Source organism: Rutidosis leptorrhynchoides, chromosome 5 (genome assembly GCF_046630445.1).
Source record: "Rutidosis leptorrhynchoides isolate AG116_Rl617_1_P2 chromosome 5, CSIRO_AGI_Rlap_v1, whole genome shotgun sequence".
In the NCBI taxonomy this organism is placed as follows: Eukaryota; Viridiplantae; Streptophyta; class Magnoliopsida; order Asterales; family Asteraceae; genus Rutidosis; species Rutidosis leptorrhynchoides.
Genome location: NC_092337.1, coordinates 209006396 through 209031854, shown reverse-complemented (window position 1 = coordinate 209031854; position 25459 = coordinate 209006396). Strand labels below are relative to the sequence as shown.

At 32.0% G+C, this 25459-nt stretch overlaps 1 protein-coding gene across 1 annotated transcript; it reads left to right on the top strand.

Moving 5' to 3' along the window:
- The first annotated feature begins 20799 nt into the window (after positions 1-20799).
- On the top strand, positions 20800-24124 carry LOC139847622 (eukaryotic translation initiation factor 6-2-like). Its single transcript, XM_071837330.1, has 7 exons — positions 20800-20928; positions 21368-21434; positions 21751-21847; positions 21924-22009; positions 22092-22136; positions 22302-22432; positions 23551-24124. The coding sequence occupies exons 2-7, from the start codon at positions 21425-21427 to the stop codon at positions 23920-23922; spliced, it is 741 nt and encodes a 246-aa protein (XP_071693431.1). The 5' UTR covers positions 20800-20928; positions 21368-21424; the 3' UTR covers positions 23923-24124.
- Positions 24125-25459: the final 1335 nt, after the last annotated feature.

Sequence of the window (25459 nt, the reverse complement as noted above, 5' to 3'; positions counted from 1 at the left end):
CGTGTTGCCCTTTTCTCCGTACACCATTAAGGGTTTTCCTTTTTCTCGTATAATGCGAATTGCATTTTTGTAACAAACGATCTCTGCTTTCACTTCTTTCAACCAGTCCATACCGATTATCACATCAAAACTCCCTAACTCTACTGGTATCAAATCAATCTTAAATGTTTCGCTAACCAATTTAATTTCTCGATTCCGACATATATTATCTGCTGAAATTAATTTACCATTTGCTAATTCGAGTAAAAATTTACTATCCAAAGGCGTCAATGGACAACTTAATTTAGCACAAAAATCTCTACTCATATAGCTTCTATCCGCACCCGAATCAAATAAAACGTAAGCAGATTTATTGTCAATAAGAAACGTACCCATAACAAGCTCCGGGTCTTTTTGTGCCTCTGCCGCATTAATATTGAAAACTCTTCCGCGGCCTTGCCCATTCGTGTTCTCCTGGTTCGGGCAATTTCTAATAATGTGGCCCGGTTTTCCACATTTATAACAAACTACATTGGCATAACTTGCTCCGACACTACTTGCTCCGCCATTACTCGTTCCGACACCATTTGTTCCTTTCGTTCTATTAACCCCTGGTCCGTAGACCTCACACTTCGCCGCGCTATGACCATTTCTTTTACACTTGTTGCAAAATTTGGTGCAGAACCCCGAGTGATACTTTTCACACCTTTGGCATAGCTGCTTCTGATTGTTGTTGTTATTGCGGTTATTATTGTTGTTGGGATGATTGTTGTAGTTGCTGTTGTTGTTGTTGTTGTTGTTGTTGTTGTTGTTAGGCCATTTGTTGTAGTTGCGATTGATGTTGCGATTGTTGGGATAATTGTTGCGATTATTGTTGTAATTGCTGTTGTTGTTGTATTGGTGATTCTTATCACCGTTTTCCTCCCACTTTCTTTTGACTTGCTTTACATTGGCCTCTTCACCAGTCTGTTCTTTAATTCTTTCTTCAATCTGGTTCACTAGTTTGTGAGCCATTCTACATGCCTGTTGTATGGAGGCGGGCTCGTGTGAACTTATATCTTCTTGGATTCTTTCCGGTAATCCTTTCACAAACGCGTCGATCTTCTCTTCCTCATCTTCGAATGCTCCCGGACACAATAGGCACAATTCTGTGAATCGTCTTTCGTACGTGGTAATATCAAATCCTTGGGTTCGTAACCCTCTAAGTTCTGTCTTGAGCTTATTGACCTCGGTTCTGGGATGGTACTTCTCGTTCATCAAGTGCTTGAATGCTGACCACGGTAGTGCGTACGTATCATCTTGTCCCACTTGCTCTAGATAGGTATTCCACCATGTTAACGCATAACCTGTGAAGGTATGCGTAGCGTACATCACTTTGTCCTCTTCAGTACACTTACTTATGGCAAACACCGATTCGACCTTCTCGGTCCACCGTTTCAATCCGATCGGTCCTTCGGTTCCATCAAATTCCAAAGGTTTGCAGGCAGTAAATTCTTTGTAGGTGCATCCTACACGATTTCCTGTACTGCTAGATCCAAGGTTATTGTTGGTATGTAGCGCAGCCTGTACTGCGGCTATGTTTGAAGCTAGAAAAGTACGGAATTCCTCTTCATTCATATTCACAGTGTGTCGAGTAGTCGGTGCCATTTCCTTCAAAATAGTCAAATGGAACAAGTTAATCATACAGAATATTAAGAGTAGTTAATAGTATTTCGTAGCATAATATGAACTCATTTATAAAAGCTTTTTCTTCATATTAGCATTTTATAAGTTTAAATTCGGGTAGTACCTACCCGTTAAGTTCATACTTAGTAGCTAATATACAATTCAACTACTACAATTCTATATGAAAAACTGATTATAATAATATTTCGCGTTCAAACTTTTACACAATATTTTACAAACTTACAATACCGCTTATTTTACATATAGCATGAAATATAGCACACAATAAATTTGATACAAGATGGTTGTGAAGATAATTCTAGCTAGTACACAAGTCGTTCAGCAAAGGCAATAAAGACACGTAATTCATACGTCCAGAAACAAGTCATGCATTCTGGTTTTACTAGGATTACTTCCCATCCTTGGTCTTGTGGAACATAACCTTTATGGCCGTTAATAAGACAGCGTGTTGTAACGTCGTCAAAGGGGCGAGGGTTACGTAATGTCCAACAGTCCCGTAACAATCTAAAAACCTCATTTCTTACCCCAATTACCGACTCCGTCACTTGTGGGAACGTTTTGTTTAATAGTTGTAGCCCGATGTTCTTGTTCTCACTTTGGTGAGAAGCGAACATTACTAATCCGTAAGCATAACATGCTTCTTTATGTTGCATGTTAGCCGCTTTTTCTAAATCACGAAGTCCAATATTCGGATATATTGAGTCAAAATAATTTCTTAACCCATTGCGTAAAATAGCATTTGGGTTCCCCGCAATATATGCGTCAAAGTAAACACATCGTAACTTATGGATTTCCCAATGTGATATCCCCTATCTTTCGAACGAAAGCCTTGTATAAACCAAGGCATTCTTGGAACGTTCTTCGAATGTCTTACAAACTGATCTCGCCTTAAATAGTTGTGTCGAAGAATTCTGACCGACTCTAGACAAGATTTCATCAATCATGTCTCCGGGTAGGTCTCTTAAAATATTGGGTTGTCTATCCATTTTGTGTTTTTATACTGTAAAATAGACAAGAGTTAGATTCATAAAAAAAATACTTATTAATACAAGCAATTTTTACATATATCATAAAGCATAAGCACACTATATTACATATATTACACCACACGAATACAACTATCTTATTCCGACTCGCTTGTTTCTTCTTCTTCGGTTTTGGTTCGTTTTGCCAAGTTTCTAGGGATATATGATGTTCCCCTAATACGAGCCGTCGTAATCCACATTGGTTTAGAAAAACCTGGTGGTTTAGAGGTTCCCGGGTCATTGTTACAACTTAAGGACTTCGGGGGTTGACGATACATATAAAGTTCATCGGGGTTGGAATTAGATTTCTCTATTTTTATGCCCTTTCTATTATTATTTTCTTTCGCCTTTTTAAATTCAGTTGGGGTAATTTCTATAACATCATCGGAATTCTCGTCGGAATCCGATTCATCGGAGAATTGGTAATCCTCCCAATATTTTGCTTCCTTGGCGGAAACACCATTGACCATAATTAACCTTGGTCGGTTGGTTGAGGATTTTCTTTTACTTAACCTTTTTATTATTTCCCCCACCGGTTCTATTTCTTCATCCGGTTCCGATTCTTCTTCCGGTTCCGACTCTTCTTCCGGTTCCTCTTCGGGAACTTGTGAATCAGTCCACGAATCATTCCAATTTACGTTTGACTCTTCATTATTATTAGGTGAGTCAATGGGACTTGTTCTAGAGGTAGACATCTATCACATAATATCAAACGCGTTAAGAGATTAATATATCACATAATATTCACATGTTAAAAATATATAGTTTCCAACAAAATTTGTTAAGCAATCATTTTTCAAGTAAACACGGTCGAAGTCCAGACTCACTAATGCATCCTAACAAACTCGATAATGCAAAATTCTGGTTCTCTAAGACCAACGCTCGGATACCAACTGAAATGTCCCGTTCTTATTGATTAAAAACGTTCCATATTAATTGATTTCGTTGCGAGGTTTTGACCTCTATATGAGACGTTTTTCAAAGACTGCATTCATTTTAAAACAAACCATAACCTTTATTTCATCAATAAAGGTTTAAAAAGCTTTACGTAGATTATCAAATAATGATAATCTAAAATATCATGTTTACACACGACCATTACATAATGGTTTACAATACAAATATGTTACAACAAAATAAGTTTCTTAAATGCAGTTTTTACACAATATCATACAAGCATGGACTCCAAATCTCGTCCTTATTTAAGTATGCGACAGCAGAAGCTCTTAATAATCACCTGAGAATAAACATGCTTAAAACGTCAACAAAAATGTTGGTGAGTTATAGGTTTAACCTATATATATCAAATCATAATAATAGACCACAAGATTTCATATTTCAATACACATCCCATACATAGAGATAAAAATCATTCATATGGTGAACACCTGGTAACCGACATCAACAAGATGCATATATAAGAATATCCCCATCATTCCGGGACACCCTTCGGATATGATATAAATTTCGAAGTACTAAAGCATCCGGTACTTTGGATGGGGCTTGTTGGGCCCGATAGATCTATCTTTAGGATTCACATCAATTAGGGTGTATGTTCCCTAATTCTTAGATTACCAGACTTAATAAAAAGGGGCATATTCGATTTCGATAATTCAACCATAGAATGTAGTTTCACGTACTTGTGTCTATTTTGTAAATCATTTATAAAACCTGCATGTATTCTCATCCCAAAAATATTAGATTTTAAAAGTGGGACTATAACTCACTTTCACAGATTTTTACTTCGTCGGGAAGTAAGACTTGGCCACTGGTTGATTCACGAACCTATAACAATATATACATATATATCAAAGTATGTTCAAAATATATTTACAACACTTTTAATATATTTTGATGTTTTAAGTTTATTAAGTCAGCTGTCCTCGTTAGTAACCTACAACTAGTTGTCCACAGTTAGATGTACAGAAATAAATCGATAAATATTATCTTGAATCAATCCACGACCCAGTGTATACGTATCTCAGTATTGATCACAACTCAACTATATATATTTTGGAATCAACCTTAACCCTGTATAGCTAACTCCAACATTCACATATAGAGTGTCTATGATTGTTCCGAATTATATATAGATGTGTCGACATGATAGGTCGAAACATTGTATACGTGTCTATGGTATCTCAAGATTACATAATATACAATACAAGTTGATTAAGTTATGGTTGGAATAGATTTGTTACCAATTTTCACGTAGCTAAAATGAGAAAAATTATCCAATCTTGTTTTACCCATAACTTCTTCATTTTAAATCCGTTTTGAGTGAATCAAATTGCTATGGTTTCATATTGAACCCTATTTTATGAATCTAAACAGAAAAAGTATAGGTTTATAGTCGGAAAAATAAGTTACAAGTCGTTTTTGTAAAGGTAGTCATTTCAGTCGAAAGAACGACGTCTAGATGACCATTTTAGAAAACATACTTCCACTTTGAGTTTAACCATAATTTTTGGATATAGTTTCATGTTTATAATAAAAATCATTTTCTCAGAATAACAACTTTTAAATCAAAGTTTATCATAGTTTTTAATTAACTAACCCAAAACAGCCCGCGGTGTTACTACGACGGCGTAAATCCGGTTTTACGGTGTTTTTCGTGTTTCCAGGTTTTAAATCATTAAGTTAGCATATCATATAGATATAGAACATGTGTTTAGTTTATTTTAAAAGTCAAGTTAGAAGGATTAACTTTTGTTTGCGAACAAGTTTAGAATTAACTAAACTATGTTCTAGTGATTACAAGTTTAAACCTTCGAATAAGATAGCTTTATATGTATGAATCGAATGATGTTATGAACATCATTACTACCTTAAGTTCCTTGGATAAACCTACTGGAAAAGAGAAAAATAGATCTAGCTTCAATGGATCCTTGGATGGCTCGAAGTTCTTGAAGCAGAATCATGACACGAAAACAAGTTCAAGTAAGATCATCACTTGAAATAAGATTGTTATAGTTATAGAAATTGAACCAAAGTTTGAATATGATTATTACCTTGTATTAGAATGATAACCTACTATAAGAAACAAAGATTTCTTGAGGTTGGATGATCACCTTACAAGATTGGAAGTGAGCTAGCAAACTTGAAAGTATTCTTGATTTTATGAAACTAGAACTTTTGGAATTTATGAAGAACACTTAGAACTTGAAGATAGAACTTGAGAGAGATCAATTAGATGAAGAAAATTGAAGAATGAAAGTGTTTGTAGGTGTTTTTGGTCGTTGGTGTATGGATTAGATATAAAGGATATGTTATTTTGTTTTCATGTAAATAAGTCATGAATGATTACTCATATTTTTGTAATTTTATGAGATATTTCATGCTAGTTGCCAAATGATGGTTCCCACATGTGTTAGGTGACTCACATGGGCTGCTAAGAGCTGATCATTGGAGTGTATATACCAATAGTACATACATCTAAAAGCTGTGTATTGTACGAGTACGAATACGGGTGCATACGAGTAGAATTGTTGATGAAACTGAACGAGGATGTAATTGTAAGCATTTTTGTTAAGTAGAAGTATTTTGATAAGTGTCTTGAAGTCTTTCAAAAGTGTATGAATACATATTAAAACACTACATGTATATACATTTTAACTGAGTTGTTAAGTCATCGTTAGTCGTTACATGTAAATGTTGTTTTGAAACCTTTAGGTTAACGATCTTGTTAAATGTTGTTAACCCAATGTTTATAATATCAAAAGAGATTTTAAATTATTATATTATCATGATATTATGATGTACGAATATCTCTTAATATGATATATATACATTAAATGTCGTTACAACGATAATCGTTACATATATGTCTCGTTTCAAAATCATTAAGTTAGTAGTCTTGTTTTTACATATGTAGTTCATTGTTAATATAATTAATGATATGTTTACTTATCATAATATCATGTTAACTATATATATAACCATATATATGTCATCATATAGTTTTTACAAGTTTTAACGTTCGTGAATCACCGGTCAACTTGGGTGGTCAATTGTCTATATGAAACCTATTTCAATTAATCAAGTCTTAACAAGTTTGATTGCTTAACATGTTGGAAACATTTAATCATGTAAATATCAATCTCAATTAATATATATAAACATGGAAAAGTTCGGGTCACTATAACTCCGTCGTAATATTTTATGTATACTAATAATATCTTGAAATAATACGGAGTAAATATATATATGTAAATCAATTGAGAGAGTTTAGAGAAAAATATTTTCAAGTTTCTATGAAATAATGAAACCTATTGAATTCTATTTATAATAGATTTTTGAATTATTAAAGTGAATTATTAAAGTATGAATTATTAAAGTAAATTATTAAAGTATGAATTATTAAAGTGAATTATTAAAGTATGAATTATTAAAGTGAATTATTAAAGTATGAATTATTAAAGTGAATTATTAAAGTATGAATTATTAAAGTGAATTATTAAAGTTAAAGTAAAGTAAAAATAAAGTAAAGGTAAAGTTTAAGTATAGTAAAAGTATAAAACTATGTACGTATAATACGCGTATAAATATATAATATTAATTTAAATCGTTATATATATTTAATAAAATAAAATATAAATATCGTTATCTTTATCATACTAGTTAAGTAATGAGTTGTCAAAAGTGGTTCTAGATATTTATAAAAGTTATATACGTTTTAATAATAAAGTTCTTTTTAAACTGAAAACGTTTTTGTACGTTTGAAACTAAATAGATCAATCGAGTCTTTATGAGATTCAATCTTCCACTATCCTTTGTCTAGTTCTCAATGATTGACAATTTGTTCTTATTTATAAATCACTTTACCATTTTCCGAATATTGTTAAAATGGAAAGATTTCTCAAATCAACGTGGGCCTTTCAACAGAGACTTGTAATCATAATTCAATATATCTGATAATTCAATCATTTGATCTTATCTTCTAATTCCATTGATAAACATTTCGAAACAGATACAATCATATAAAGTATTTAATCTAATATTTTGTTTACGTTTCAAGATATAATATATATACACATATACATATATAATCATATTCGTTTAATAGTTCGTGAATCGTTGGAACTTGGTCGAGGTTGAATGAATGTATGAACATAGTTTAAAATTCTTGAAATTTAACTTAACAAATATTGCTTATCGTGTCGGAAACATATAAAGATTAAAGTTTAAATTTGGTTGGAAATTTCCGGGTTGTCACATAATGTAACAAATTTCATGTATTAATTTTTATATCTATATATTATCATTTTAATAATATTAATAATATTGATATTAGTACTAATATTAATATTTGTATTTTAAGGAAAGTATATATATAATAACCATATTTTAATCTTGTAATTACATATATTAATATTACTTTTTATTAGTTACGTAATATCCTAATGTATATATAATAACACCCATTGGATATTTAATATTCATGTATATAATAGTATACATACAATCAGAATTCTTTTGTATCACAATCATATATATATGTATATGTATATATGTGTGTGTATATATATATATATATATATATATATATATATATACTTTCATTGCTACATATTTAATTATATTTTAAGTATTAAGTAAGTAATATATTAATTATATATATTGGAACAAATAATTTTAGAGTATAACATTAAATACTTTATTAACATTATCAAATTATGTAAATTTAATCTATTCTCTATATTTAAATAAACAGTTTTAAATAACAAGTTTAAGTTTTCTTTCATAATAATTAAATCACATGATAGTTCCTTATTGTATTTAATTTATAATATATAATTATTTACATGTATAGTAATTTACATATATAAACATTTCTATTTACGATTATAGGTTTGTGAATCATTGAAAATAGTCAAAGGTCAAATGAATCCATCTAAACAGTTCAAAAATTTTAAGACTCAACATTACAGACTTTGCTTATCGTGTCGAGATCATATGAAATTAAGTTTAAATTTGGTCGGAAATTTTCGGGTCGTCACAATCCAACCTCAAGAAATCTTTCTTATTTACAGTAAGATATCTTTCTAATACTAGGCAATACTCATATTCAAACTTTGATTCAATTTCTATAACTGTAACAATCTTATTTCGAGTGGAAATCTTACTTGAACTTGTTTTCGTTTCATGATTTTGCTTCAAGAACTTTCAAGCCATCCAAGGATCCTTTGAAGCTAGATCTATTTTTCTCATTTCCAGTAGGTTTATCCACAAAACCTGAGGTAGTAATGATGTTCATAACATCATTCGATTCATATATATAAAACTACCTTATTCGAAGGTTTAAACTTGTAATCACTAGAACATAGTTTAGTTAATTCTAAACTTGTTCGCAAACAAAAGTTAATCCTTCTAACGTGACTTTTAAAATCAAATAAACACATGTTCTATATCTATATGATATGCTAACTTAATGATTTAAAACCTGAAAACACAAAAAACACCGTAAAACCGGATATACGCCGTCGTAGTAACACCGCGGGCTGTTTTGGGTTAGTTAATTAAAAACTCTGATAAACTTTGATTTAAAAGTTGTTCTTCTGGGAAAATTATTTTTCTTATGAACATGAAACTATATCCAAAAATCATGGTTAAACTCAAAGTGGAAGTATGTTATCCAAAATGGTCATCTAGACGTCGTTCTTTCGACTGAAATGACTACATTTATAAAAACGACTTGTAACATGTATTTCTGACTATAAACTTATAATTTTTCTGTTTAGATTCATAAACTTAAGTTCAATATGAAATCATAGCAACTTTAATCACTCAAAACGAATTTAAAACGAAGAAGTTATGGGTAAAACAAGATTGGATAATTTTTTTGTTGCAGCTACGTGAAAATTGGTAACAAATCTATATTAATCATATCCTAGCTAACTCATATTGTATTATATATGTATTCTAATATATTATGTAATCTTGGGATACCATAGACACGAATACAATGTTTTGACATATCATATCGACCCATCTATATATATATATTTCAGAACAACCATAGACACTCTATATGCAGTAATGTTGGAGTTAGCTATACAGGATTGAGGTTGATTCCAAAATATTATATATACTTTGAGTTGTGATCTAGCCTGAGGCTTGTATACACGAGGTCGTGGATTGATTCAAGATAATATATATCGATTTATTTCTGTACATCTAACTGTGGACAACTAGTTGTAGGTTACTAACGAGGACAGCTGACTTAATAAACTTAAAACAGTAAAACGTATTAAAAATGTTGTAAATATATTTTGAACATACTTTGATATATATGTACATATTTGTTATAGGTTCGTGAATCGACCAGTGGCCAAGTCTTACTTCCCGATGAAGTAAAAATCTGTGAAAGTGAGTTATAGTCCCACTTTTAAAAATCTAATATTTTTGGGATGAGAATACATGCAGCTTTATAAATGTTTTACAAAATAGACACAAGTACATGAAACTACTTTCTATGGTTGAACGATCGAAGTCGAATATGCCCCTTTTTACTTGGTAACCTAAGAATTAGTAAACCAGTCTACTAATTGACGCGAATCCTAAAGATAGATCTATTGGGCCCAACAAACCCCATCCGTTGTAACGGATGCTTTAGTACTTTGATGTTGTTTTATCATGTCCGATGGATGTCCCGGAATGATAGGGGATATTCTTATATGTATCTTGTTAATGTCGGTTACCAGGTGTTCTAACAATATGAATGATTTTTATCTCTATTAATGGGATGTATATTGAAATATGAAATCTTGTGGTCTATTATTACGATTTGATAAATATATAGGTTAAACCTATAACTCACCAACATTTTGTTGACGTTTAAAGCATGTTTATTCTCAGGTGATTATTAAGAGCTTCCGCTGTTGCATGCTAATATATGGACAAGATTTGGTGTCAGCATGCTTCTATAATATTGTTTAAAACTGCATTCGAAATTTACTTTGTTGTAACATATTAATATTGTAAACCAGTATGTATTGGTAGTGTGTAAGTGTGATATTTTTATATTATCATTTCTGGATAATCTAGGTGGTTACTTTTTAACCTTGTCGATAAAATAAAGGTTATGGTTTGTTTTAAAAAGAATGCAGTCTTTGAAAAAACGTCTCATATAGAGGTCAAAACCTCGCAACGAAATCTATTAATATGGAACGTTTATAATCAATATGAATGGGACATTTCATAAACTGTGCTAGAACATCACTTCTATTCATAAAACCCAGAAAAATATTCGTATCATTCAAGACTATAAAACATCATATGTATATTGATAATTTCAATCTTCATTCAAACCCTTCGAACTCTTGAAAACACCTCGGATTGATAACTGATGATTCGGTTATGATAACTTTGAATGCTGATGAAGCAGCAAAACTGTAAATGGTCTTAATGGCAAAAAGTTTGATAATAAAGAGTGGTGTGTTGAAAAAGCTCAGATTTGGAACTAAAAAACGGATTGAGCAAACTATGAAGGAGACTGTTGACAAATCACAAAGACTAAATCTGCCTTTAAAGAATCCAAATGATTCAGTGTCTGCTGAAGCCTTTAGCGAATAACTTGCTCCTGACTCTAAACCTTTACGAACAAATCTTCTTTATCATCCTTCGATATTAGAAATTTTAAGATATCATCGTATCTTTCATTATAAATATCCTCGATATTTCTGAAGATATTTTCATAACTATTCTTATCTGAATTCATTTATCTCTTCACGATATCTGCGTTACATCATAAAGGAAACAATTTTAATTTCTAAATTCTGAAAAATTCAAATTTAAAATATGAATATTTTGAAGTAGTGTTAGGAACTGAAGCATGAGTTAGTGTAATATAATGACACTTGATCAACGTGATTATATTACAGCAAGTCATGCTAAGTTTCTAATGGAACGTGATAAAGGTTCACAGATCATATCCTCATTATGAACCATGTTATATGACTCTTTCATTCTATTTAACCTCTAAACTATCAAGAAAAATATTTTCCTTGATGATTCGGTCTTTTCCGAATATTCTGGTAATTTGACAAATTAAATCGTGCTATTACCTTTACTTTCTGCTTTGTATATTATGATCATTCGAAACTCCATACCTACGAATTCTGGACCATTACTTGCGAAGAGAAAATAAAAGCATGAAGCTCTGAAATAGAAATGGGAGTATAAATCGCAGCAAATAGGAGAGAGCATTAACTGTGGATGTCAATGATTATAGAAAGACAGAAGCAGAAACATCGAAATATAAGGGAAGGTATAAAACCCACAACAACCCAGAAATTTACAAACCGTATATATCGATGCATATAGCAATATAAAGACAGAGGAGAACTAAAAACACTATAAAACCAAGTGTATAGTAGAAGTAAATAGATTCTTCCGGCGGGAGATGAAAAAGAAGAATGACAGATATGAAAGTTAGGAGTATATCAAGAAGCAAAACTGGATGGAGCATATTGACGAATGCTTTAAAATATGAATTGAGGGAGAAAGAATAGAAGGTATGAGCTGTGGAAAATAAGGAAATGAGGAAGGTGGATTTATAGTGAAATATCCGACAGAGCAATCAAAACAGATTATCGCAGTTAACCAAAGCGGATCCTAATTTCCTTAATTTCCGAAGAATCAAATATTATTACGAAGATTTTCTCTAGATCCCTTGAACTCCGGAAATCAACCCTATCGACGTTAAAAGATATGACGAAACTTTGCTTTTCTCACTTCACTCTTTTGTGATAACTTCACTTGTACTCTGCACATAATCGAATTGTTTTTTCCATATTACTCAATGACGATAAAACTCTAATTTCTAACTCATATTCGTCATAAAAACATTTTTATTGTTAGCCATGACGACCTCACTCAAATTTCGGGACGAAATTTATTTAACGGGTAGGTACTGTGATGACCCGGAAATTTCTGACCAAATTTAAACTTAATCTTTATATGTTTCCGACACGATAAACAAAGTCTGTAAGATTGATTCTCAAAAATTTTGGAACTAATGTTATATATTCAGTTAACCTTTGACTATTGACCGACAATTTACAAACATCTATTTGTAAATATATATATATATATATATATATATATATATATATACACACAATAAGTTGGAATATTAATTATTAAAATTAATTATAAATAACTTGCAATGTGTATTTAAAGACTGCTTTATGTATACTAAATAAAGATATATACATATATATAATTTCAAGTTATTTAGAAAACGATAGTAACATTCGTTTATTGATTCGATTGATATTTAGATAAGTTAACTAAAATGTTTAAGATGAACCAGTAAAACACTAATATGCTACAGTATTTTCGAATTGCTACAGTACCCGAAAAGCTACAGTGTTTTCGAAAACCACTATTTGCCACAGTAAAAATTATTTTGCTACAGTAAAACACTATTTCAAAATGAAAATGTATGTATATTTTACAAATGTTATAAAATATAATATTAACTTAGATATAAAACGTTTTGATTTAAAATAATATTATTATATATTAAGACGTTAATTTATAGAAGCAAATGACCAAAACACTCAAATGAATAAGTTACATTTCAATTATTATAATTATTGGTGAATTTAGTCTAATTATTTATAAAGGTACAAGTCGCGAAAGGTAAATTGCTAGTTTTCTAAGCGTACGAAAATGTGTTCAAGAAACCGGAACCGGGACATAAGTCGAGTGACAATGTACGAGTCATCGGAACGAAAATTACAAGTCAACTATGCACGTGAATTTAATATAATATATAATTAATTATATAAATTAAATATATTATATATATTATAAAAATATGTCGACAAACAAGAAAACAAAACATATTGGGTGCGTACCAGCTGGCCATGCGATCGCATGGTAAATGGGCATGAAACCCATGCGATCACATGGGGTAGATTTTCAGGACAAGTCTATAAAGCTCATCGATTTCTGGTTGCAGGCACACACACTCTTATCTCATTCTCTCTGTATTATTATTATTATTATTATTATTATTATTATTATTATTATTATTATTATTATTATTATTATTATTATTATTATTAAGATTAATAATATTAATCTTATTATTATTAGTATTAGTATTATCAGATATCGTTACCGTTATTATTAATATAATACATAAAATACCACGACGAGGTCATGAGCGTATTATTTTCGAAGCGGGTTTTTCGAGCGGGATAGAGCTAAGGAAACTATGGGTTATAGCTATGGAGATTATGGGTATTATTCAGGGGTATTGCTAGTGAGGTCAAACTAGTGTTTATCATCTCCGTTGCGTCTACGTACTTTTCTGCAATATTGAATCTCAATATTAATACGTGAGCATTCATATCTCAACTTTTATATTTTGATAGTGTATCCCTGACTAGTGCTCGAGTATATATATTTATCCATGCTTGTATGCTTTAATTTTGTCGTTAGATAGCTTATGATGAATCACGAATTTGATACATATGCTACTGATATAAAGTATATGATATGCATGTTTTTGGAAAGCTGGTGAAAAATTATTAACTTTTCATTTAGAAATCGCGTGATTTCGATGAACGAATTAAAAGATATGGTCAACTGAATTATGTTTAACGTTAATTGAAATTGTGTTTGAAATTGTAAATTAATATTTAAATAATCTGTCTATGATATTGATAAATTGGATTTTTAGATATTACTAATCGAGTAAATGAATTTTTATATAAGGCATGTCTCGTTTAGGTAAACAATTGTCAAAATTGACTGTCTTATCAGGTTTTAAAGCTTTATAAACACCATAATCTGATTTTACAAGTATTGGAAAACTATGTGAAATAATAAAATATTTTCGATTGCCATGATAATTCAAATATAATATAGCTTCTGAAATAAATAATATTTTGAGTTTGATAAACTATAAATTCGTTCAATTATCAATACTTATACTATGATAATAAACATGTATAGATTTAAAGATCATATTGGGTCAGGTTGACTTTTGAGATGACTTTTGTTAACTTTTGCATGTTAGTCTCGAGCATTAGGATTATGATACACTATGACCCGACCTAGCTTGTTAGACATGTATTGACCAATATATGTTCTCTAGGTTGACATCTACGGTTATTTTGCATTCCGAGTTTCGGTCACATTTCGGTGAATGACCTTATGTGCTGCTAAGGTGAGTTTCATATGCTCCCTTTTTAATTGATTTTGCAATCTATATTTTGGGATGAGAATACATGCACTTTATTTTAAAAACAATGGACACAAGTACACACTTAATTCTACACTGAGTTTGAACTGAAAATCCATTAGCTTTAGTAACTAGTAACTGCCGGTTATATGAACTGGTGAGCGCGAGTAGTTATATATGGATCCATAGGGCTTGACATCCCTGTCTGTTCCAGGTATAGAAACCCTAGCCTGAACTATAAAACAGACGTATGCTATTTGAGTTTAGTACACGTTGGGTTGCGTGCGTGTATTGTACATGTTGGTTGCATGTATGTTAAAACAGGGGTACTTATTATATATACGTTAAAGTTTAGTTACCAGCGTGCTCAATTTCGTAGAATATTTTGATAAACATTTCTGGATGAAACAACTGAAATCTTGTGATCCACCTTTATATACAGATTATGCGCAACATTAAAACTATGAACTCACCAACCTTTGTGTTGACACTTTTAAGCATGTTTATTCTCAGGTTCCTAGAAGTCTTCCGCTGTTTGCTTATACGTTATACAAGCTATGTGCATGGAGTCATACATGCTTTATTCGTGAAAACTTTGCATTCACCAAATCATCACCAAGTATCTTATTTTGACTGCATTGTCACGGATGTAGTATTGTAAACTATTATTTATGGTGACTGTCTATATGTAGAAATCATCAGACGACATAAAACTTGAAATTTGATATTCATTTATGGTGTGCCTTTTTGATAATGCTAAAAACGAACATATATTTCATAGCATTATCCCTCAAGAAAGACAAGCTTTTAGTTGCAACTGTTCTATTTACAAGTGATATTCGTTTAAATAATAAAAGGTGAAGATAAAAGACAGATTCGAAGAATTGAAGACGCAAACGACCAAAAAGCTCAAAAGTACAAAATACAATCAATGAGGTTCCAATTATTGATAAGAAATGTCTCAAAATTACAAGAGTACAAGTTTCAAAACGCAAAGTACAAGATATTAAATTATTCGCAAGGATGTTCGAAAATCCGGAACCGGGACCAGAGTCAACTCTCAACGCACGACGCAACGGACTAAAAATTACAAGTCAACTATACATATGAATATAATATAATATATAATTAATTCTTAAAATTGATATATATATTATATTATATTTAAAAAAACGTCGGCAGAAGAAAACAACCAAATGTGGCTCTCCCCAGCTGGCCATGCGATCACATGGCCTGGAAGGCATAAATCCATGCGATCGCATGAGCATCTTTTCCAGATCACAGGCCTATAAAAATCGAGCCTTAGTGCACCATTTATCCATCCATAATATCAATCTCTCTATCTATATACGAAATATATATAAATATATATATATATATATATATATATATATATATATATATATATATATATATATATATATATTATATTTTAATTTTAATTTTAATTTTAATTCTAATAATAAGGGTATGTTAGCAAATGTTGTAAGGGTGTAAGTCGAAATTATGTCCGTGTAACGCTACGCTATTTTTAATAATTGTAAGTTATGTTCAACCTTTTTAATTTAATGTCTCGTAGCTAAGTTATTATTATGCTTATTTAATCCGAAGTAATCATGATGTTGGGCTAATTATTAAAATTGGGTAATCGGGCTTTGTACCATAATTGGGGTTTGGACAAAAGAACGACACTTGTGGAAATTAGACTATGGGCTATTAATGGGCTTTATATTTGTTTAACTAAATGATAGTTTGTTAATTTTAATATAAAGATTCACAATTGGACGTCCCTATAACTAACCATATACACTCGATCGGACACGATGGGCGGGGTATTTATATGTACGAATAATCGTTCATTTAATCGGACACGGGAATGGATTAATAGCCACTAGAATTATTAAAACAGGGGTGAAATTATGTACAAGGACACTTGGCATAATTGATAACAAAGTATTAAAACCTTGGGTTACATTCAGTCGACATCCTGGTGTAATTATTAAACAAAGTATTAAAATCTTGTTACAGTTTAAGTCCCCAATTAGTTGGAATATTTAACTTCGGGTATAAGGATAATTTGACGAGGACACTCGCACTTTATATTTATGACTGATGGACTGTTATGGACAAAAACCAGACGGACATATTAAATAATCCAGGACAAAGGACAATTAACCCATGGGCATAAAACTAAAATCAACACGTCAAACATCATGATTACGGAAGTTTAAATAAGCATAATTCTTTTATTTCATATTTAATTTCCTTTATTTTATATTTAATTGCACTTCTAATTATCGCACTTTTATTTATTGTTATTGTATTTAATTGCACTTTTAATTATCGTACTTTTTAATTATCGCAAGTTTATTTTATCGCACTTTTATTTATCGCAATTTCATTATCGTTATTTACTTTACATTAAGTCTTGTATTTATTTTTAATTTTGGTTTTAACTGCGATTAAAGTTTTAAAATCGACAAACCGATCATTAAACGGTAAAAACCCCCCTTTATAATAATAATATTACTTATATATATATATATTTGTATTTTTATAAATTTAAACTAATATAGCGTTAAGCTTTGTTTAAAGATTTTCCCTGTGGAACGAACCGGGCTTACTAAAAACTACACTACTGTACGATTAGGTACACTGCCTATAAGTGTTGTAGCAAGGTTTAAGTATATCCATTCTATAAATAGATAAATATCTTGTGTAAAATTGTATCGTATTTAATAGTATTTCCCTGTAAAATTAATAGTATTTTATACTCCTTAGCTTTAACTGTCACTTTTCAAAAGAATGCAATGTTTACAAAACGCATCATGTAGAGGTCAGTACCTCACTGTGAAATCGATGAATGATGTATTCGTCCAAATGGATTTGGACGGGTCATCACATATGGTTTTAAGTTAGGTTTTGTCAAAGTGGGTTTTTATGTCAAATTTATTGATTTTAATATTGTTTGATGTGTAAGATTTGTGGGTTTAAGTCCCAAAAGGTTTTATGCAAAAGGTTTCAGGGTCAAAAATGAGTCCAAAATCGAGATTGGATGAGTTGGGGGTGAAACCCGTAAGTTTCTTCTGCTGCTGCTGCACGATGAACACAACCGTTGCAGCTTGCAACCACACGGGTACACTGCGCAACCGTATGGGTGCATGTAAAATCGTACGGATGCAGTGTTGTGTTGCAACCGGGCAGAAAGTGTGTAACCGTATGGATGCACTATGCAACCGTACAGATGGACTTGCAACCGTACGAATACATGTGCAACCGTACGGATGCAGATCAGTGATGCATTGTTGTGTAATTTAGCTGTTTCCTAGACGTTATGCTGTCTGCGTGTCTTATGATGATCAGAATGTAAATTCTAAAAATGTATAAGTGTTGGGTAGACTTTCAGTGACACTTTTGTTACTGATTTGCTCTACTGTGTTGTTGACAAAAACTAACTTGATTTGCGTTATGTTCAGGTGATAAGGATAAGGAAGCCGCTCAGTGATAGAGTATCTGAGCTAGTTGCTGGTATTTGGTGAGTAGATCTATCTCCGAATAGAGTATTAAGTAGCTGACACGCTACTTGTTCAGACTCTTTATTATTATGTTTATGCCCTGTATGAATACCATGTGTAGTTAGATATTGCCATGCTAGTTAGGACGATTGCATGACTGATTATCTGTGATCTTATATGCGCACTGTTAGTTGGACACCAACCGAGGCGGCAAGGTCGGGAACCCACTGAGGCGGCAATGTAGGGTTAGTGTGAGGTCGACCGTGGTAGCCTAGTCGGGTCATGATGTTACTGATTGTTCAGTATAGCATAGAAGGACGCATGTGTTGCATCTGGACGGTTATGCAGTAGAATCAGTAAAGCGGACTATCGGTAGATTGTAGCCTGATAAGCTAAGTCGTGTGCTCGTACAAGCCACCGATCCTCATATTTTCAGTTGTTGCTATATGCTAGTTCAGGATGTTAGCATATCTGTGACCCTTGCATGTTCAGTTGCTTATGCTTAGTCTGTTAGATAGTATCCATTCACTTAGCAGTTGTGCTGATTCTCCCACATTTCTACCCCTTGCAGGTTTAGGTACTGCTGATTAGGACGGGTGTTGCGGACGGGTTGAAGACATGTTTGACTATTAGCTGAACTCTGATGTTTTCTGATTTTGTAATGTTTTTAAGTAACACCGTCGTTTTGGAATATTATAATAATGTTAACTAAGTTGATTTGTTAACTATGGTTTGTAAACGTTAACCAGAAATATTATAGTAATTAAATGTACTTCCGCTGTGATAAAAAAACAAATCAGGGTGTTACAATGCACTTGCATAACGTACTTGAAATTTTTTGCAAACAACTTCTCTATCCACAACGTCTCGAACACTTCACGTAGGTGCTCACAAGTTCTTCTTCATTCTTCGAGTAGATAAGGATATGATCAATAAATACCAAGGTTGCAAAAGACGTGAGACGGGGTCGAGACGGTCGGGTCCTAAAAAAGTCGAGACGTTCGAGACGGGGTCGAGACGGACGTTGACTAAAGTTGACTTTTAAATATATAAGTATATAAATGTATATATGTGTACATATTTTAAAGCCAAAAACTTTAATTGACTAATTTGTACCCATAATCGCTATCACCATTAATATAATACAGAAAATATAAACTAAAATACGACAAATTTGACCGATTGTACCGACTTTCTGGCTTATCCGAATTTTGAGATACTTTGACCTGATTTTTTTCAACTTTGACCCAAATTTTGACCGTTGACTGTCGTATTAGACGGTTTTCTTCAAGATAGGACGGGCTAGTCACCAAACCGTCGCAATGGGCGTCGCAACGGCTCGAGACGGGGTGTTTTGCAACAGTGATAAATACAATTACCGACTTATCCAACATGAGTCGGCATACTCGATTTATAAGGTCAATGAATGTCGCGGTGCATTCGTAAGACCAAAAGGCATCACTAAAACTCATAATGTCCATACAGAGTCCGCAATGACGTTTTCGAAATATCCCTTCATGAAGTCTCAACTGATAGTATCCAGATCTTAAGTCAATCTTGGAGAAATAACTCGACCATGGAGTTGATGGAATAAATATGTGATCCGAAGTAATGAATAACGATTTTTGATAGTCATTTTGTTCAACTCCAATCACACATCCATATGCTACCAATCTTCTTTTTCACAAACAACACTGGCCCTCCCCCACGGTATACGACTTGTACGTATGAAACCTTTGTTCAAAAGTTCTTGAAGTTGACTTATCAACTCTTGCATGTCGATCGGCGATATGAAATCTTATCAATAGGACTCGAATTGTATAGTGGGAGGAAAATAAGCTATTTTAACGCTTTTTTTACCCCTTTGATACTGAATGGTAAAATGACTTTTATATCTGATATTTTCGTAGTTGTACATATATTTTCCGTTTAGTTCCATTGAATGATTTTCGAGGGTTCCGTCCCCTTTTACAAAATAATAATAATAATAATAATAATAATAATAATAATAATAATAATAATAATAATAATAATAATAATAATAATAATAATAATAATTCGGGTCTCACACTTGGGGGCTTGATTATCCGAAGTTTTACCTTTTATGGGGAGTCGATGTACTCGTTTATATGATGGTTTCCTCGTTTAATAAAAAAAATTAATGAATATTTTTAATGTTTTGTTTAGAATGTATGATGATCATCGTACATTTTATTTAAAAAATAATAATTATAATTCATATAATCTTGTGTAAAACGCAAAGCTATCCATATTATTTTACTCTAAAAATTACTCCATATAGGGTAAAGTTAATATAGAAGTTGCTTTTGCAAAAGATACCCTTGCTGTTCAATTAGAAAATTCCTGACTTGCTCACCAAGCCCCGGGAATAAACATTAAAATTAAAAATCCAAATTAATTGATTGATGATTGATATAAGTAGTAAAACATTTTCTCTTTAATTCATACTCAAAAGCCCTAATTTTTTTCAACCTTTTTTTCTCGATCTTCGTCGGATTCAAAGGTTCGTTTTCTATTCCTACTGCAATTTTAACTCACTTATCGATTGTTTCTTGTTGCTTCAGTTACGCGCTATTTGATCCAAACACACGTTTAACCTGTAATATTACCTAATTTTGTATCTCAGTAATTATCGTTATACATGTCGATATATAGAACCATCATGATTCATATTGACTTGTTTCATGTTTAGATATTGATTGATTTAGCATGCCTTTTTCCAGTAAATTGGGGATTTCGTTTATTTTTTTCCTGATTGCTTGATTAATGATATTTCTAATGAAAAAAAATGATTATCCTGATAAATGTAAATTTGAACCAGTCTCTCTGAAAACGTTCTCTTCCAGTTGTTCTTATTATGTTGTAATCATAGCAGCATAAGTTGTTTGGATTCGTAAATAGACGGTTAATACACAAGTATGTTGATGTTATATCTGTAACAGTGCTTTTTTTCCCTGCCCGTGGAACCAATTTGTGCCCATCTGCTTTCTCAAATCAATATGGCAACAAGTAAGCTAGCTTACACTTTCTCTATGCCACTTTTCACTTTTGTATGTGTATAGTTTGATATATTTATTTTACGCACTCTTATATGGTTTAAATCATCCTTGTTTTGCTTTGTGAAACATGCTTATCGCCTTTGGTAATGGTGTTTTCAACACACTAAATGGGTTCTTTGAGAAAAAAGTAGACTACTACCAAGATTACAACATCAAATACCTAATCTTTAAGCCTTCTGGGATAATTAACCTTTATCACCTAAATTAACTTGAACCTTTATCTTTTAACCAGCTGTAAGATAGTAAAAAAACATTTGTTTTCGCAGGGCTACGATTTGAAAACTCGTGTGAAATCGGGGTATTCACAAAGCTGACCAATGCGTACTGCTTGGTAGCAAACGAAGGCTCTGACAGCTTTTACAGGTCTGTTCTCGTTATTATGTTTATAATATCCTAATTAAGAACATTTTACAAAAAGTTGAATTATATGTTCATGCAGTGTCTTTGAGTCTGAGTTGGCTGATGTCATACCTGTTGTCAAAACCTCCATTGGTGGTACAAGGATAGTTGGAAGGCTTTGCATCGGTAAATGTTATACTAATATTTGTAATCGGTATTATAACCTGCTCATCATATTTAATCACTAAAATTAGACGTTGTTTTATAGGAAATAAAAAAGGCCTTCTCTTGCCACATACTACTACTGATCAAGGTAACATTATATACTTATATTACATTTCCTTCAAATTACTAAATATTATCATTAATTGTAAATCTCACATTTTTTAAAATGAGATCACCGTGACATTATCTTTAATTGTAAATCTCACATTTTTTTTTTTTTTTTTTTTTTTTTGGTGGTTTGATCTGTTTTTAGAGCTTCAACACTTGAAGAACAGCCTGCCTGATGCAGTTGTAGTTCAACGGATTAATGAAAGGTTATCTGCTCTCGGTAATTGCATGGCGTGCAATGATCACGTCGCTCTTACCCACACCGATCTTGACAAGGTAACTGCAGTTCATATTATGTCATCATTTCATTGAAACAAATCCAAATTAATTATTTAATTAGCTTTAGGCTAAAAAATAAGACCCGTGGACAAAGTTATTTGAACACGAGGTACATTCTAATGAAACTTTATGTTTAAAATTAGGTCAAAGTTGGGCTGAGTCAGTCAAAGTTAGGTAAAAAAAGGGTTTAGGCTACCAAATGGTCATTTTTTTGGTCCCATTGTAGGCTATATACCCAGAAAAATACCAGTGTAGGCCATAAACGTTAAAAAAATGTGTTAATGTAAACCAACTTACCTTGTTGACCTGATAAATAAGGTTGTTCGTTTGACTTTTTTTTCGAAACTTTGACTTCGAAATTCGGATTCATTTCTTCGATTTAAGATCTGTAAATTTACAGGTAGTTTCACGAAGAGATTTCGATCACATCTGTATTTTTATATTTTGCTATAACCTCTCATATTGATCCGGTGCTCAAATTGGGCACGGTTTTCGGTGAAGGATGAACTCGAGATCAAACTCTATGAATTTGTTGTTTATTATTAGTTCTGATGATGTCCGAAACTTCGTTTGATGTTATGATTCACTAATCTGAAGTCAATTTGTTAAGAGAATCATCCTTGATCGATTTTGTAGATTGGGCTTCAAAAACAGTATATACTTTTTTTTGTTCCAATGTAAGCTATATACCCAAAAAAATACTAATGTAGTTCACATACTTTTAAAAAGTGTATCGATATAAACAAAAGGTAACATGTTACCAACAGGTTACCTTTTGTTTACATAGATACACTTTTTGAAAGTATTGTGACCTACATTAGTATTTTTTTTTTGGTATATAGCCTACATTGGGAAAAAATAAAAAGTATATGACCATTTGGTAGCCTAAACTCTAAAAAAAATTAATATTTTTCAGAATTAGATTTTGTGCCATATATTAATGTTTGAAATATTTATGTTTTATGTTTGATATATTAATGTGTAATATATATATATATATATGTTCTAATATATTTGTTATTAAAAGTCAACGTCGGTCAACGTCCGACTCGTCCCCGGCTCACAACTTTTACAACCTTGCATTCTATTGCTAATGCATGTCATTTTGTGATCAGGAAACAGAGGATATGATAGCCGATGTGCTCGGTGTTGAAGTTTTTAGGCAGACAATTGCAGGCAACGTTCTTGTAGGCAGTTATTGTGCCTTTACAAACAAAGGTGGGTTGGTCCACCCACACACATCTATTGAAGATCTTGAAGAGCTTTCAACGCTCCTTCAGGTCCCTTTGGTTGTAGGGACCGTGAACCGGGGTAGTGAAGTTATTGCTGGTGGGTTAACCGTTAACGATTGGACCGCGTTTTGTGGGTCCGATACTACTGCAACTGAACTTTCAGTGATTGAAAATGTTTTTAAGTTGAGAGACGCTCAACAACCCAAGGATATTGCTAATGAGATGAAGTCGTCGTTAGTGGACACGTATGTTTGAAGTATATGGACGTTTATAATGTTACTTATTTTCGTTGTATGATATGGAAGCTGCTCATGGTGTCCATTTGTTTGGTATAACCGGCTTTAATGTTACTTTGTATGCCCAACTTTTGTTTTTGTATTAAGCTTTTGTGATGAGATGGTGACCTTTTCATGAATATCACCAGTTTTTCTTCTGAGATATAAGAATAAGCTGTTAATGTTACAATTACAATGACATGATTGACACTAACGTTTTTATTATTATTAATTTTTTTTTCAAAAAACAATAACATAAATAAACAGATTTAAAGATCAACAAGGTATAAACTGATACAAACAATCAAGAAACAAATTCTTACCTTATATGAATTCGAACATTAACAAGGTATAAAACTAGTCCTAACTACAAGGCCACAGTATTACCCACCAAAACCCAATAAAACATGTGATTTAAAGCAACAAACTGTAGGTACAAATTCTAATGCAAATGACAAATTGGAAGTTTGTTGTTAATTCCATTTGGATTTCTCCCATTTCTATGTTTACAGGAGAAGTAATATTAGAAGTTAGGGCACATGCATTAACTTCCATGAATATCAACAAATGGTCGGAAACTATCATGGGAACCCGGTTAGGTCGCGTACATGTAACTAAAAATACTTGCCGAATAGTCTAAATAAAGAAAATCTTACTGTTTTTGCATGAGATCATATTTACTATTTGTATCCCGTATTCTTTGCTGTCCACATGTAAACCCTCAAGTACTGGTATTACTTATGATCCCCATCTTTGTTTCCCTGTAAATCTCTCTTTCTATTCAATCTTAACAGAACTAAAAAAAAAAAAAAAAACATTTTATACAAACATTACTTTCTTTATGATTATGTAAATACATCTATGATGGGTCTTTACATGCAAGTGTCTCACTAATGAAATACTACCTGCATTAGTACCATTTTCTTGAATCTTTATGAATATTTGCTTTATTACATTTACATGCAACACATTAGAAACTTTTCTTGTGAATGCATCATGAGGATGCTTTAAACCTTCAGGTACCCTTTTCAAAATTTACTCTAATATATGTAAAGAACTATGTCTATATGTACTTATATATTATGTCAGATAATTACGAAACAATAGAACAGTTTAAATTAATCCGGTTATTTGTGTTGGAGTATGATACAAACACAGCGAGCAGAAGCATATTCAAAACATTACAAAATCATACTCTCCCAAGGATCCATGTACAAAACTTTTAGCAAACAAAACATAAATCTAACAAGAGAAAGATAAGATTACAACATTTGTAGCCTTTTGTAGATTGTTGCGGAGAACCCAAAGAAGAGTTCCTCTAAACGGTAGGCACCCAAAGTTCCAACCTTGCTCGATCTACACTTTCTCTTTTCGGATCTTTTCTTCTTCCTTTTAAGATCACCAAAACCGAACCCCAATTGGATCTCAAGTATTTTGGAGTTGTGCATACCGAATTTATTCAGTATCTTATCTATAATGCACTTTGGCTTAGCCCAATCAAGCTCCTTGATCTATCT